Source organism: Toxorhynchites rutilus, chromosome 3 (assembly GCF_029784135.1).
Source record: "Toxorhynchites rutilus septentrionalis strain SRP chromosome 3, ASM2978413v1, whole genome shotgun sequence".
NCBI lineage: Eukaryota > Metazoa > Arthropoda > Insecta > Diptera > Culicidae > Toxorhynchites > Toxorhynchites rutilus.
This window is the reverse complement of record NC_073746.1, coordinates 330,637,314-330,652,926: the sequence shown is the minus strand read 5'-3', so window position 1 is coordinate 330,652,926 and position 15,613 is coordinate 330,637,314. Positions and strand designations below refer to the sequence as shown.

Sequence of the window (15,613 nt, the reverse complement as noted above, 5' to 3'; positions counted from 1 at the left end):
TTCATGTCCTTCATCTCATAGCTTTTTATCATTTATATCCTCTATGGTGTCAAAAAAAACCGGATTCAAGAACAGACATCAACATATTTTCGAATAGACATCTTCTCGAAACGTTTTCCTGTGATAACTAATTCGTTTCCTTGGGACCATTTGAAAGCTTTTTCATGTACAGATTAGTTGATACTGATATAGGATATGCTATCCTTTGTTCCACTGTTCGTTTTTTTCCAATTGCCTAACTCGTGTAGCAACAAATTTTGATTCTGTTGAACGAAATTCAAAATTTTCCACATCGCTACATGCCAATTGGACACCAGCGATGAAATTATGATGCCACAAGGAAGCAATAACGTAACAATAGCACCTGTAATGCGATGATAAACCTTCCAACCGAACGCATCATCCATTGTACTCATCAATCCAATTGTAAAGAGGCAGTCATAAGAAAAACGTCTCTCCGCTGGCAATTGTCGACTGACGACGACGTTTTCAAGCCTAAACACGCTGAACAAATGGATGAATGAAATGGAAAACAACAGTCAATTTGAGGAAACCCTCCATGTCGCACACAGGTATGTACGTACCTGCCCTCATCCTTCTTGTGGGCTCATTTTATTGTTGTTTTTCAGTCATTACTCAGGAATAGCCTCAAGAAGACACATTCCTAGGGCAAAGGGATATTAGCCAATCTCAGAAAAAAAGATATTTATATTGGTCGGATTGCTGCGAAGGCTCAGTTTTGTGCGACCTTTCGGTGACATCAGAACAAAACCTGTCGAGAATTTGTGTGAAAGAAGGCAAAGGAGTAAAGGTGAAATGAGACTTGACACGATCTCTACGTTGGTGATCGGATCTGTGCTGTTGGTGTTGATTATCAGTGAAATTAATTGTAACGTACATGACCTCGATAGAAATGATTTAAGTCATGACATAAACGATCAGCGGGCGAGACCCGCAGGTCGGGGTTTTACCGACAACGCTAAGGATTTGCTGGCCAGTCCAGCCGGACAGTTGGCAGTTTCGTTTGCGAAGGAAATGATCAGTCGATCCGTTGGAAATAGTCAGGTGTGTGTAAGTTAAGGATAATCGGTTTCATATGATTGTTGATGTTTTGGTGGAAGAGTAGTGCGCCGTTCTCAACTGAACCGTCAGATGATTGAACTGCACACGGGTGGGGAATGGTGATAAAGACGGACACCCTAAGTAAAAGTTATAGCTATCTTACCACAAATTGATAGTCTTGGGAAAGACGGACACTTGGCGGGAAAGATGGACACTTGGGGTGGGAAAGATGGACACTAACTGAAAACTCAAGTTTATGTTCTCATTAAGTTTTGAAGGTCTTCAAAAATGCCTTAAAAATGATCTAACAAAAAAGCTAGACTAAAATCACTTAGAAGGGCTTGTAATTTTAAATTTTTTTTCATGCCTAAAATAGTTTCCAGCAATCGGAATGACAAACTCGGATTACTTTTCGAAAACCGCTCTGCTGATTCGTCCATAATATATGGTTGCACTTGCAAACCCAGTTAGTGCGCATCTGTTAATAAAAGAGAAAATGTTTATCTTTTGTCGGTGGAGTGTCCGTCTTACCCGACTTGATTAGTATTTTATTTTCGTTAATATTTCTGGAGTAAATGATAAACCTTCACCACTGATTCGAATAACTGGAAGAGAAGTGATGGTAAAACATTCACGTAACGAAAAATACCCCAAAAAAATACTCAATAATAATGAGAACCTTATTTTCTGCAGACGAAAATTTACATCGAGCTGCTCTTTGTAGATTACTTTTTTGTTTTTATTTACAATTTCAACAGAAAGCCAGCTTGGTGTACACAGTAAGTGTCAATGGTATTGATACACTGTATTGCAAGTTTGTGCATCACTAAAATTTAAAATAAAAAATGTATTAGAGAAGTGTGTAATATGCACCCTAGGGTGACAGCGAAAATGGTCATTTCAAATTTCAAAAACCGACCATGTACATTTTGTTTATTGGCCCAAAAAAATTATCCGTGCCAAGTTTCAGCTCAATCGGACATGATTTAGGGGTGCCTCAAAGCTCTCAAAGTTTTGATTTTTTGATCCACGAAAATCTTCCAAAGGGGAGTAAAGAAAATTTGGAAAATCGATTTTTTTTTTCCCGATGCCAAATGACTTAAAAATACATGAAACGTCGAGATCTGGTGTCATCTCGGATAAAAAATTTCGGCCGAAAATCGACCTGTTGAGACTTAGCCTGAGAGGCAATGAAGATTTGGGAAAAAAATAAATATCGAATTTAAAGAACCGACCATGTACATTTTGTTTATTGGCCATAAAAAACGTGCCAAATTTAAGCTCAATGGGACATGATTTAGGGGTGCTTCAAAGCTCTCAAAGTTTTGACCTTTTACACTATGAACGTAGTTCTCCAGGTAGGCTGGTTTCCGTGTCTCTCGCGTCAGCCGTTGACTTCTGCGTGATTGCAGTATGGATCTCTGCGCTAAAGACTGTTTTGTAGGATATTCTCTATTACTACCGTCAGCTGCGCTGGTCACTCCTTCAGACTTCCTTCAATCGTCCACCTCTTCGGTCTGTGACACGTGCCTGTTCAAAATTTGTCCGTTTTTGTCACACAAGACAAGCCGACCACTTCGTTCTTTCATTACTGTATACTTTCGGGGATCAATTCGAGACTCTGCTTTCGCACGAAGATGACGTTCCACAACTACTGTGCCCCCGAGAATGCTGAACATCTCACGTGTCCCTCGTCATTCGATTCTTCGTAGTCCGGTTCATCAGAGAAGCTTTCGTCGGAATCCTCCGAGTCACTTTGGTACTCTCCCAAGTACCAAACATATTTCGCGAACATATTTCCCTCCTGACGACATTTTTGGCTTGAGTCCGGAACAATGTGTCAGAAAACGCCAAATGCGGTCGTCTCGATCCGCTACTAATTTGGCCACACTATTCAATTTTTTAAATTACAAAAGAAAAACGGACGAATTCACTATAGCAACCCGCGGTGGGTTGCTGTAGTCCAAAAAGGGAAAAGGAGGCGGCGATTTTCACTTGCACTTCTTTCAAAGCACTACTCCATAAAATTTCGATCTGAAATATATATTATAATTAATTTTCCCTACTGCGAAATGATTGATTCCCGGACAATTACAACGAAGAGATTCGTCAAGCTGCTGGAAAATCCAGCCTCCTGGCAGGATCGCCAATGTGTAATTCGCCATTTTGCTTCTATGCTGGGAATGACACCTTACCTGGGCTAATGCTCGAATGGGAAAGAGGACGATGGCAAGGCTTGGTATCGCACGAACGTAATTGTGTCGAAGCGTTGCCAGGGAAGACGGACGCCATAACCGGGCTGTATATACTGAGGCGGATGCCATAAAGCTATAGGTAACCTGCAGTGCTACCAGCATACATTCGAGCATCCACACAACCTATGAAATCATTACCTGTTTTTTTTAAGCTTTCATAAGGCAGTCCACCCACAACAAATATTTTTTCGCAGCGCTGGGAATATTGTTTTTACAATTTTATTAACCAAATACTTCTAAGGGATCTGACAACACTTCGTTTTTTAGAGCTGCTAGAAGTTTGCGATATTAATTAAATAATCAAACAAACCACGATTTTTGAGCGCCTACAGAAAATTCTTTTTAATTTCGTTGAAAATCCTGCAAGTTGGTAAGTATTTCACTAGGAATGCATAAGATCTGTGTACGACCATGCAGTTTTTTCGATAAAATAAATTGTGTATTATTAGGTTGTTCCAAAAAATCTTACCCTTGATGGTCCATCGCTGAATAGCGTATTGATCCTTATATATATTATACTTCTTTCTGAGCGGTTGTTTCTGTTGCAGTTGTTTTCCGGGACGATTTTTTCCGGGAATCGTTTTGCTCGATAGAAAGGAAGAATGGGAGACAGGTTTCGCACATATTAATACATGTTCAATGGGGACACCACGTCAATTTTCATGCAGTCTGGTGAAAAGTGCATCTTTATTTTTGCATCGCATCATTTTTTCATCTGTACTGGAGTGCAAGTTTAAATTTCGAAAACGAGAGCTTAACATTTGGGGCGCAAGGATTTTAGCGTTAATACAGCTTTTTCGGCTGAGAGAAGTGATATGACAATCATTTTCGAGAGATAAAACGTGTATGAGTGATTTTTATTATTTTTCTCAAGTTGGAAAACTGGTTTGAAAGCAAACTATTGAAATCACAAAAAAACTCTGTCAGTGGTCAACGCATGTCGTCAAATGGCCGTGAAAGCAGTATAAGTATTGTACTCATCCTGGCCGACCTCAGTTTCTATTTTGCTACAGTATTGAACGAACGAGCAAAATTTTTCGCCTCAGAACGCATTCTCAGAATCTGTGCGAAGTGAACAAAGTGCAGAGCTTACACCAGAAAAGTCGAATCCCCACATAATGTTATGAAAACAACGCGGGTTTGGGTTTTCATACCGTTATAATGAGACTGTTAGTGTATGCTTGAAACACACGTATCGATTGTTGATTTTATGCTGGAAGGGAGCTTCTGTAAATTTAGATGCGTGTTCCGATTGATTTGTGTAATGATGATGATGTTTTGGATTATAGAGACTTTCTCAGACTCTCAGACTTCCTCAGCTAACTCGTCTATAACCAATTTGGCCAATTAGGAAAACTAAACAAACACTCGGCCTCGACAACTCCATTTTGAATGCTGCCACTGCCAACAAGTCGATAGCAATATGACTGATAAATCGTAAATGACTTATTGATGACTTTCCAATCAATTAATCAATTTTCGTGAATTCGAGCATTGTTTTCGGGTTGAAAGTAGCATCAAAGTGCAACGCATTTGAAGACGGACGTAAAGACGCTTTTTTTCAACGATGAGAACCTGCGTTCTTCTGTGGAAAAAGGTGAAATTTTGCCACGATTCGTTTCGAATTTTCTGTTGCCGCTCTGAGAAATATAATTTTGCTAGAAGATACTGAAAAACTAATTGGATATTCAGTGTTTCAGTGTCGCTATAGGCAGCGAGCGATCAACAGTACTTATTAATTCTGAGTTAATTTAAAAATCTACTCAAACTGGCGCTCGAAACGTTCGCTACCCCTCACTCAGCGAAAGCATTCATTAATCGGCCCTTGTCAGTGCTACCAAATGTTTGTTCTAAAGATTTAATTGTTTAAACGTTCGGTGATTGTTTGTTTTTCGGCGTTCATAATTCCTACGTTAACAATGCGGCACATGTCAGCCGTTCTTGAACTTGGTTATCTGATAATGAAAGTTGTGATTTTGGGTAACTACCACCTTATGCACAAGATCAAAATCGTCTGTTTTTCGGTTTATCTAGCGATATCCCATATCGATATCTAGATATATCCCACCAGTTTAACTGAAACAAATGTGCTTATCATTAATTGTTTGATTCTCATCAACAGGATGTGGCGTAAAAATTAAATTCGAATGATCTAAACAATAACAATTTAATCAACTATGATTTAGACATAACAAACTTGAGCATCATACCAGCTCGACGAAAAATAATGCATTCGATTGCAATCTCAATTTTTCAAATTTATTCTTGAAGAACTGTTATTATGTGCAACCAATCAACATAATTAGATTTTTATACAAAACGTAATGAACAAAACCAACTAATAATTGTTAAATATTACATAAAGGTTTTAAGCTTGAACCTCTCCAACTTGCTGATTCTGTTCCTGCTGAAGGCCCTCATCTTCGCGGCCGGATTGATTGGCGCCGGAAATTGGGGACAATATGCTCGCGGAAGAAGCGAAGACGGTGAGTAACTCTGTCACTATATTGCACAATCGAGCTACTAATATGCACTCTGGGCCGGGCTATTGTTAGTCGTTTCCAGCCGTGAACACAATAACCAGAAACCAAATTATCTGGGTTAATTGGGCGGCAATGGCAAATCTGATGCAATTTTAGAGACCTGAAGTGAACGGGTAATCGTGCAACTTTTGCTTTCTTTTTTCCCTCATAGGAACGCTTTTCCAGCCTGGCGAGACGGGCCTAATGCTGGGCTATCTAGCAGCTGAAGGCTCAGGCCAGGAAGGCTGCATGCTGCAATCTGCATGTCGATCTCCACGAACTGCTAACGAGTACGCGAGAGCTGCCCACGCACTGGTGAAGGGAGCGGAAATATTCGATCCGGAGATTCCGAAAAATGGGAAATATAACCGAATGTTGCTGCAGCTGGACCGGGCTGTTATGGAGGGGCTTCAGGGGGCACCATGTGAAATGATTTATCCTTGTCATCTGTACTGATATAAGGCTTTGTAGTTGATTATTCCTTGTAATTACTGTCAATAAATGGTGCGGAAGCGAAGCTTCAACATGTTGTTCTTAGCTCAATGACTAGGTGGAATCAATCATGCTTTCAGTTGTTTCAGCCACTTTTTTACTCCACATCTCAGTGTTTATGGCCTTCATGTATTCAGGGTATGTTAGCAAACCATTTTGATCCAAATCAGCGTAAGCAAGAAAGTCATCAATTACTTCTGAAATTTGAGGAAACAATTATCATTTCGAAGATGTATCTAGAATGTAACTTCTACCAATAACTGCATTTTCAGCTGAATTGTTTTCATCCTCTCGATCCAACTTGTGCACATGACTATCGGAGTGATGCGTGGCCGCGTGTAGAATTTCCAGGCCATCCAGGTGGTCATTATTGTCCGAATCGTGTAGCTTGAAAAAATAAAAATTCTTCTCTTCGTCCGTCATTCTTGCAAGCTCGTCTTCGCTGATCGATAGTTGTTTCAGATCTTGCTGAATGTGACTGAAAATGTTGATGCAAATAAAATAACATATCTTGTTTCGCGGGATATCCAGCACCACATACTCATCCTGCACGTGCAAATGTTCGTCAAACTTCTTGTTTCTGGCCGTGTAATCCCCTCGTGGGTGGTGAGGTCCTTTGGCACTCGCGAGATCTAAATGGCACGAAACGACAAGCGTGTTAAACATTATCAACGCTAATTGTGTCATCATTATGTGAAGTGATTCGAGAACCGTTCTGTCGTCTCAATACTATTCAGGGATATTCTATTCGGCTTGTTATGGAATCGATTTTCGTCCTGACAGAAGCGACGCATGCGCATGTAGCAGTGCACACATAATGTGTTTTATGTTTGATTAGAATAATAATGTAATTTTATAAACTCAGATTTTTTAAATATTTTTATTTGCAATTTTAGAAACATGTCTATTGAATATCGAGACTGACGCTATAGAAGAGAGGTAGTCAAACTTCTGGTCATTGCGGGCGACTGTTTGAATGTCAGGCTGTGCTCAACCAACATTGACTAAATAAACGAGCCATTAAAAAAGAATGTAGTACTAAACGATGAAACAAAGTTCAAACTAAAGGAAAACATAGATAATACTCATCAATTTTCAATTATAAATCATTCTATAAACAGAAAATAATTGTCGGTTGATTAGTAAAAAATAATTTTCTTTAACACGTTGTAAGGCCGTGGCAATTATATTGCAACCCACAAAAAAAAAATTTTCGCCGCACTTTGAATATTATTTCAATATTTTGCTTAAGAATTCTATAAAAAACAAACTTCTCAAAACGGTACGATATTAAATTGGGAGTCAGTTTTATGTAGAAAAACCGCGAATTTCGAGCGCCGGCAGAAAATGCTATTAAAATTCGTTGAAAATGCAGCAAGTTGATAAGTTTTTCAATGTCAGTGTTCTATTTAGAATCTACTGTGTAAGATCCTGCTGTTTTTCCAATAAAATAAATGGTGCATTCAATGAAAAAATTTTATTTTAAATTGTTATTTGTTTATTTGTACTATATAAAAAAAAATTTCCCTGCATTAGAAATACTGTTTCCATTTTTGCATAACCGAAAGCGCAATAACGTAAATTTACAAGACAGCGTCAAACTGTGTTTTTGGGGTTGACGGGCAGTGGCAACTATATTGTCACCAATTTTTCCAACTGTTTATTCTAGTAATAGTTTATTCTTTATCAAAGGTAAATATATGTTATTCCTCATGTAAGCATTCAGCTCTCTGAAGTTTGAATCGATAGTTTGCCTAGTTTCCAAGGCCTTACAAAGGAATAAAGTCTCATTATGAAGTATCGAAGAACAATCGCATTTTGTTAATTTATAAATCTTTTCTACAAAAAATATACCCAATATTAAACTCTACATTATATTCCTCAATTCCCTCGAGGCATAAGAAATATCATTAGGTGGAGTAATATGGCATTGTTGGTACGATTGAAGGATGAATAAAAAAATAAATGAAGGAAAAAACTTCTCTTTCATCGAGATGATGTGTTATGTTAGCAGTCGATCGCAATATTAATAAAATAACACGGATTGCTGTTTGGATTACTTCGCTTTGTACCGTGTTATCCGGATATGGCTCCCAGTGACAGTTGTTTATTTGAAACGAATGTGCAATTTGACTTGTTCCACTAAAGTTATTGAAATATATAATAAGTAGAAATGAACAACATTAGTGTGATCTGATGAAAGTAGAAAATAGGTTAAAAATTTTTTTGATTGTTTGCTACCATTTTTTCTTATTTTGTTACATAGTCTGACCGACCAAATACACTTGCTAAATTTTTCATCTCATACGAACATATGCACGATCATCTACATGTAAAGTTTCTGAAAAGTACAACAATAATACTTCCTACTGAGATATTAGTTATGGTTCTCATAACACAACTTATACACTATCTTGAAAGTTTCAAACAAGAACTTCTGTTAATCAACAGGGATCAATTATTAGACCCCGTCGAGCCCCAAAATCAGTTTTCGTCGACCCCTGACAAACCAATATCGACCCCAATGGGTCAATATCGACCACTTTGAGAACTTCTGGACTAGATGAAACATATGCTGCTTTCTTTTCTTTCTTCCTTAGCAGGAACAAAACCACCATACGAATGTTCATAATATTTGCTTATTATTTGTTGACGAAATGAAATCCGTAAACTGTAAAATTGAGTCAAAAATAATGAAAAGTGTACAATTCAATTGAAGTATCATGAAATATTAAGTTGGGGGAAAAAAACCGTTTATTGTGTTTATATGTCTGATAGATTGTTTATGCTTAGGCTGACCAAATAGTTCAGGATTAAAAATGGGACATTAGGGGGTCTTCGTAGCCACTTGGTTACGCGTTCGCTTACTAAGCGATCGGTCGTGAGTTCAAACTCAGGACCCTCAATTGACCATCTTTGTGTTGTTATAGAATAACTACGTCCACGCAAACATCATCAGCGATGGAGATCGATCCACGGTCGAAATTAGATCGATTCATCCATACAACTGCTCTGCTCTGCAAGAAACATCGGGCTGCTGTTCTATAAATAACCCAACAATGATCAATATCAACTGTCTCCGCTGTCCGGTCTGCTGAACAATGGAAGAACAGAAAGAATACCCTTACGCCGAAATGGCTACTACTGTGTAATTTACCATAATGTAATGGAACAGAAAACTTAACGCCTAAATAGCTACTACTAACTACTGTGTAATTTACAGTTCATAGAAACATAAACATATGTACATGTACACGATTAAACCCCGGCTCTGTTACAGCTAAAATTCTAATGAGCCTAATAAATAAATAAATGAGATAAAAAAATGGGACATGCGAACCAAAAACAAAAAATAAAAACAAGACATAATATTGGGACTGCAACTTAAGGTGAAGGTGGAAGCTAGCCACAATGGCGCTCATTTCTTTCATCTCCCTCCCTCACCCCTCGCCCGAAAATCTATAATTTTGCGGAACAGTGTGAAGAAAATTATCGTTTTCGCACTATTCCTATAAAGTAATATCAACCAAACTCTAATCGATTACACACAAGATTTTAAATCTCCATCTGCTGTCGCACTGTATAGTGAAAAACGTCAGAAAACTCGAGCTAGTGCTCTGAAAGTTAAATTTTCATTTTCCAATTTTCGACAATGGTTTTGATTGTATTGATGAAAGCATCGTTATTTTTTCGACACTGATGCCAGACAACATCATCGAACCAGCTATAAAAATCACTCAATAAAATGTTATTTCTGAGTCATAGCGTTTCATGTCATGAAAATCAATAAAATAAAATTGTGTTGATATCAATACAATTATTATTTTTACGTTTAATGGGTCTATAATGTAAGTTTTAGCAACTTTAACATTGGGTAAGAAAATTGTATTGCAGAGCTCGGAACACTGTCACGGCTGCCTATGCTTTCAAAAACAGTAAACGGAAAAGTATTACGTTCAATCATAATGCCTCGGCCAACGAAGAGAAGGGTTAAGGCTCTCCAACGTGAATATGTGAAAACAATACGATCAACGAAGGAAAATATTAAGGAATCATTGCAATTCGCATGTGTTATAAATTGCCTCATGTTACGCTCGCGTATAATTAGAATTTTATTTCATATGCAAAGGCACCTTTTATATATATTTATTCTTGCAATTGTTCATCGGAACATATCGTTCATACATTTTACTTTAGTATTGAATTGTTATTTTTTCAAATGTATTCAAAGACTCGTGTCAATGAAGCGCCACACAGTCTGATAAGTGAATTGATCTATTTACGTGTGCTTTGCTCTTCTCTCACAAACACTATTGCCCCATTTGTCACGTGGTTTTACCTATACTACTACAATGACTTCCTTCCACTTTCACCTTTTTTTTTTGCATGAAAAACACATTTATTTGAATAATAAAATTAATCAATATATCATTTGAAGTATTGGCCATCACTAGCCACTACTTTTTACAATCTTTCTGGCAATTACGAAATCCGTCGTGAAAAAAGCGTTCATGTTTTGAATCCGAGAATGAAACCAGCCAACTTTTGATACTTAATTTGGTTCTGAAGTAAAGCGTACTCCACTCATAGCGTTCTGTATCGATCAAAACGAATGGTAATCGGAAGGGGCAAGCTCTCAGCTATAAAGCGGGTGAACAAGAATTTCCATCCGCTAAGCCATTCTTTGTGTAGACACCGACTGGACGACATCGTTACTAGACGAGCTGGACGGCGAGGGATCGAGTGCCTTTCTCAAGGCAATGAGGGTGGAGGTGTAGTGCAGGAGTAGAGTAAAATTTTTCCAAGGGCCTTTCTCAAGGCTAGAGACGAATGAACTGAAAAAGTTCAAAGTCTCTATAATACAAAACCTAACCTAACCTTCCATCCGCTATTCTCCAAATAATTGGAATAGATGGATAGATGGAATACAGTGATAGACATTCGTTTAGCCGCACTTGAAAAAAAAACTTGAAACACTTACAAAACAACTAGGAATGTTCTTTTTATCGGGATACTTATTTGCTGTAGTGATAGTATATTTAAGTCACTTTTATTGAAAGGACGTTCGTCACAATCACACACAGACACACAAGGCGGCATCGGTGGATATAAACATTCAAACGTCGTTTTTCCCAAGACATACGTTTAGCCGCAGGGCATAAAAATCGAGTTTTCGCATAAGCACCAAGCCTTTATCTGTGTTTTTTGAAAAAATACTTGGGAATGTTCAATTTACAAAATAAATATTAGATGTGCAACGTAAGAAGTTGGTTAGATCAGTGATTTACATAGAATTTATAGGAATGGCGAAAGGTATTGATTGACGGAAGAGGGGCGGAAAATAATAAAGATATTCAGTGAACAAAAGTTTTCTAATCGCTCGATCGTAACAAAAATTAGTCTATCTGAGAAAGTGGTACGGGATTTCTTTAAATAGTGCCAGAAATATGGGATATAACGACCAACAAATGGGAACACCAAAGTTACTTTGCGTCTTAAAGGTCGAATAAGACACGAAGCAACCAGGAAACGATGTCCTGCTCATACATTAACACTTTCGACGCCCCGTCACCCAGATATGGGTGACACTTTCCTCGCTCGAATTGAGTAGGATTTTTAGAGGGTATTTGATAGAATAGGCACCTAAATGTAACTATAGGATATGAAGAAAAATAATAAAATGGTAACCATAATATTATACTATTTATACTATACTTTTTATTAATTTATAGTACGGATGGTTTGTACCTGAGAGAGAGGAGCCAGCTCGCGTTTGTTGTGATCGCCCTTATGTCAGCGCGAACCAGTCACGGTGAACCAAGGGGAAGTATTGGAATATGTAGAAAATTTTAACATGATATTTTTTCGCAAGACATTTTATAAGAAAATAATGTTGACGTCGGACTACATCTTTCATTTCTATACCGGGGTGTAAGTTCAAAGCTTCGAGAACGAGAGTGTTACATTGGAGAAACAGAATTTTGAGCAAAAATACCTGCCGGTTGAAAGAAATGGTATGATAACCGCTTCATTCGAAAGAAAAAATAAAATCTACGTGTTATATGTGTGTTACTTATTGATCCAAAAATTTGTTTCCAAAGCTCAAAAATTGCTTTGAAAGCAAGCTATTGAAATCACAAAAATCTGTATATAAGCAGGTAGCAGCTCCGAAATCCTGATGAATGGAGTCACCACCAAGAGCATGTTTGTGCAAATGAAGGGCACTGGAGCATCGTGTTCGTTCAAGCAAGGCCAAAAAGGAGTCCACCGAAGAGAAGAATAGTATCGCTAAGAAGGCGACCAAGAAAGCGTCAGCATCGAGCTGGTGTGGCTGCCCGGAAGCAAAAGTCAAACAAATCCTCGAGCATCGCTGCATACAAGCCGAAGCCATAGAAATCAGAAGCAGCTTCGTTAAAAACTACCGTCGCCACACATAACGCACAACACGAGAGTGTTTTCAGCAAATCAAATCCAGTTCTTTTCAGAAACTTCAGAAATACTGCGCTCAAATACATTCTTTTCGTAATTTCTTCGATCAAGTGCGATCAACGTAAAATTACATCTTTCGAGAACTTATAAGGGGTACAATGAATCTTGAGAAAAACAAACGGGAAGTGGGTATTGTGAGGAAGGGCAGAGTGCTTATTAAGAATGCAGACACAGCATCATTTTGATGGAACCTATTCTTATTTCCATCGGACACAAACAAAATTCCCTCAAAATGCACCTGGGAGAAATCAATGTTGACTCTTTTCATTGGGAGATTAGCGCTTATTTTGTATATTCCACATACGCTGCATATTCAAATTGTATCGGAGAATATACAATTATGGCTCACATTGCAAAAATCGATTCACCGAGCTTGCAGCAATAAATCAAACTGGAACCAGTTAAAGAATGAAAGAATTCACGAAAATTGAATGAACGATCGGAAAAAGTCACAAATGAGCGCAAAACACCCATTAATTCACACAAGAACTCCACCGGTAAGCAAATCATAAAAATCAGTTTACTTCTTATTTCGGATATTTTTTAGAAATCATCGAAATAGTTCTTTTAGACAACTATATCGGAATTATCAAAAGTAAAAAAAAACTTGTTCGAATGAGCCGATGCTGCTGGAAGTCATGATGTGGGCTGACCTGGTACATATTTTATTATTTCCTGATCATGTAAGTGCTCAAATTTTTATCCCCCATATATTCCTGTTAGGCGTAGTCCTAAGTCAAAAATAAAATCGCGGATAAAAACGCACAAATGATCTCACAAACAAAAGTTCACGTCAAGTTTCAACACTTTTCTTATAAATGAATGACAACAACTTGCTTGATTGAAATTGTCCGATTTGAATTTTCTTGATGAGAATTCGTAAAAAGAATAAGAAGAAAACAAACTATCTGTCATTCAGCTGGCTCCTCTCTCTCAGGTTTGTACTGCAGTTTTTTGTAAAACCCCCATACTATGACTTTGGCATGTGTTATTGTCATCAATTCGTCTTCAATTGAAAACAAACATTGCTAGATCATGTAAACGTTATCTATAAACTAAGTTTGATCTTCATTTAATAATTTAATCGCAAGTTGGGCTCTGCAAGAAAGTCAAAAACGCCGCGTTGGGCGTCGAACGTGTTAAGGCAGAAACGGTTGTTCCAGTAACGAAGAGGCATATTGCGCGCATCTTGAATGAGTCACCAAACATCAAGGGACGCCGAAACTGACCGCCACCCATAAGCAGAACCATCTTATTTTCGCCCGGCAATACATGGAATGGAAACTAGAATGGAGAAATGTTGTATTTTCCGGCGATAAATGTTCAATTTGGATGGTCCGAACTGTTACAGTTGCTATTGGTACAATTTAAGTCAACGGCATACCGTGAGATCGAAGCGAAACTTTGGGGCGGAAGTTTGACAGTCTGGGGAGCCGTTTCCTATCACAGCAAGCTTCTCATTTGTTTCATTTTCACCCGAATGAACTCCGTAAAGCATCTTCAATTACTGGAGGAGTTTTGATTGGTCATATTGGGAATAACGCTACCGAGGATGTCGTTTTTACAGCAGGATTATGCACAGATCCACGTTTCCAAGCAATCGAGGCATGGTTTGCCGAGAAGGACATTCCGCTTCTTGAATGACCTGCTGGCAGTCGATTGCAATCCCATAGAGAACCTATGGAGAATCTTGGCCCAGATGGTCTATGCAAACGGATGACAATTTAACAACATTTCCAGTCTCAAAGCAGTAATTCAGGAATGTTGGGCTATAATCAATGTGGCAACACTTTAAAAGCTGTCTGACTCGATACCAAATCGAGTTTTCAAAGTGATCCGAAATGGAGGTGGACATACTAAATATTAGCTACCGATTGGACTCGAAACTTGCAGCACAAATTTTCTTTTATTAAAATTTTAGAATGCGGCTAAACGAATGTCCACCCTGATTCCACATATTTGATTTACTTAGAAAACAAAAAGTGAATTTATATATTTTTAGAATGAATTCGATGAAAATAAACAATAATCCTCTTTTATGAGTAAAACTGTACAAAGAATTGACTTGTTTTTGAAAATATTGAGGAATAATAGGGTGCGGCTAAACGAATGTCTACCACTGTATTAGCGACTCGTGTCTGGTCACATAACCTGGATGTTTTTTCGGAAATAGCTCGCTTTGATTCTCCATTAATCGTTTGACCAGGTTTTTAGTTGCTCATAATGATAATTCGAGCAGTACGTATCTGTTATGTTCTGTGTCTAATCCCACCAGATACAGAATATTACTTTGGCACCGTGGATATTCGACTTCGGCGTTGATGATCTTGGTTTGTCGAACTTTACACACGATCTTTTGCGTTTTGGATTGTCGTAGTGAATCTTCTTTTTGTGTCGTTCGGACAACATTTCGAACATGCAAAATCTCCGTTCGACATCTCTCGCTTTCAGTTCGTATGAAACACAATTTCGTGGCTTTAGGATGTATCCTGGGACTTTGAGTCGTTTAGAAATAACTTGTCGAGTTACTACTCATGACACGAATTGACATGAATCTAGATCGAGTAGACTTTCTAATTAATCGTCTTCGAACTTTCTCGGTTGATCCGAACGCTTTTTGTCTTTAACACTAAAATCACCACTTTAAAATCGTCTAAACCGTTCCCTACAAAATCTATCCAATGGTGCGGTCATTACAAACTTCCACAAGCATTCGATGTGCTTCAGTTGCACTTTTCTTCCAATAGAAACAGAGAATCAAGTGGTGCTTATTTGCAGCAAAACTTGATATTT

The 15,613-nt window shown here is 38.0% G+C and overlaps 2 protein-coding genes across 2 annotated transcripts; one reads left to right on the top strand and one right to left on the bottom strand.

Moving 5' to 3' along the window:
* The first annotated feature begins 629 nt into the window (after positions 1 to 629).
* LOC129779810 (uncharacterized) lies at positions 630 to 6,376 on the top strand. The gene is made up of 3 exons (XM_055787521.1): positions 630 to 1,065; positions 5,683 to 5,803; positions 6,012 to 6,376. Exons 1-3 carry the CDS (start codon positions 817 to 819, stop codon positions 6,293 to 6,295), a joined length of 654 nt encoding a protein of 217 aa, XP_055643496.1. The 5' UTR covers positions 630 to 816; the 3' UTR covers positions 6,296 to 6,376.
* LOC129779811 (multiple coagulation factor deficiency protein 2 homolog) lies at positions 5,297 to 7,110 on the bottom strand. Its single transcript, XM_055787522.1, has 3 exons — positions 6,873 to 7,110; positions 6,586 to 6,809; positions 5,297 to 6,528 (listed from the first exon to the last, which is right to left on the bottom strand). The coding sequence occupies exons 1-3, from the start codon at positions 7,019 to 7,021 to the stop codon at positions 6,386 to 6,388; spliced, it is 516 nt and encodes a 171-aa protein (XP_055643497.1). The 5' UTR covers positions 7,022 to 7,110; the 3' UTR covers positions 5,297 to 6,385.
* Positions 7,111 to 15,613: the final 8,503 nt, after the last annotated feature.

Coding starts and splice junctions, on each gene's coding strand:
- LOC129779810 (XM_055787521.1), top strand. CDS start 817: ATGAGACTTGACACGATCTCTACGTTGGTGATCGGATCTGTGCTGTTG. Junction 1,066..5,682: donor GATCCGTTGGAAATAGTCAG/GTGTGTGTAAGT, acceptor TATTACATAAAG/GTTTTAAGCTTGAACCTCTC. Junction 5,804..6,011: donor TCGCGGAAGAAGCGAAGACG/GTGAGTAACTCT, acceptor TTTCCCTCATAG/GAACGCTTTTCCAGCCTGGC.
- LOC129779811 (XM_055787522.1), bottom strand. CDS start 7,021: ATGATGACACAATTAGCGTTGATAATGTTTAACACGCTTGTCGTTTCG. Junction 6,810..6,872: donor CATTTGCACGTGCAGGATGA/GTATGTGGTGCT, acceptor CAACATTTTCAG/TCACATTCAGCAAGATCTGA. Junction 6,529..6,585: donor AGCTGAAAATGCAGTTATTG/GTAGAAGTTACA, acceptor CTCAAATTTCAG/AAGTAATTGATGACTTTCTT.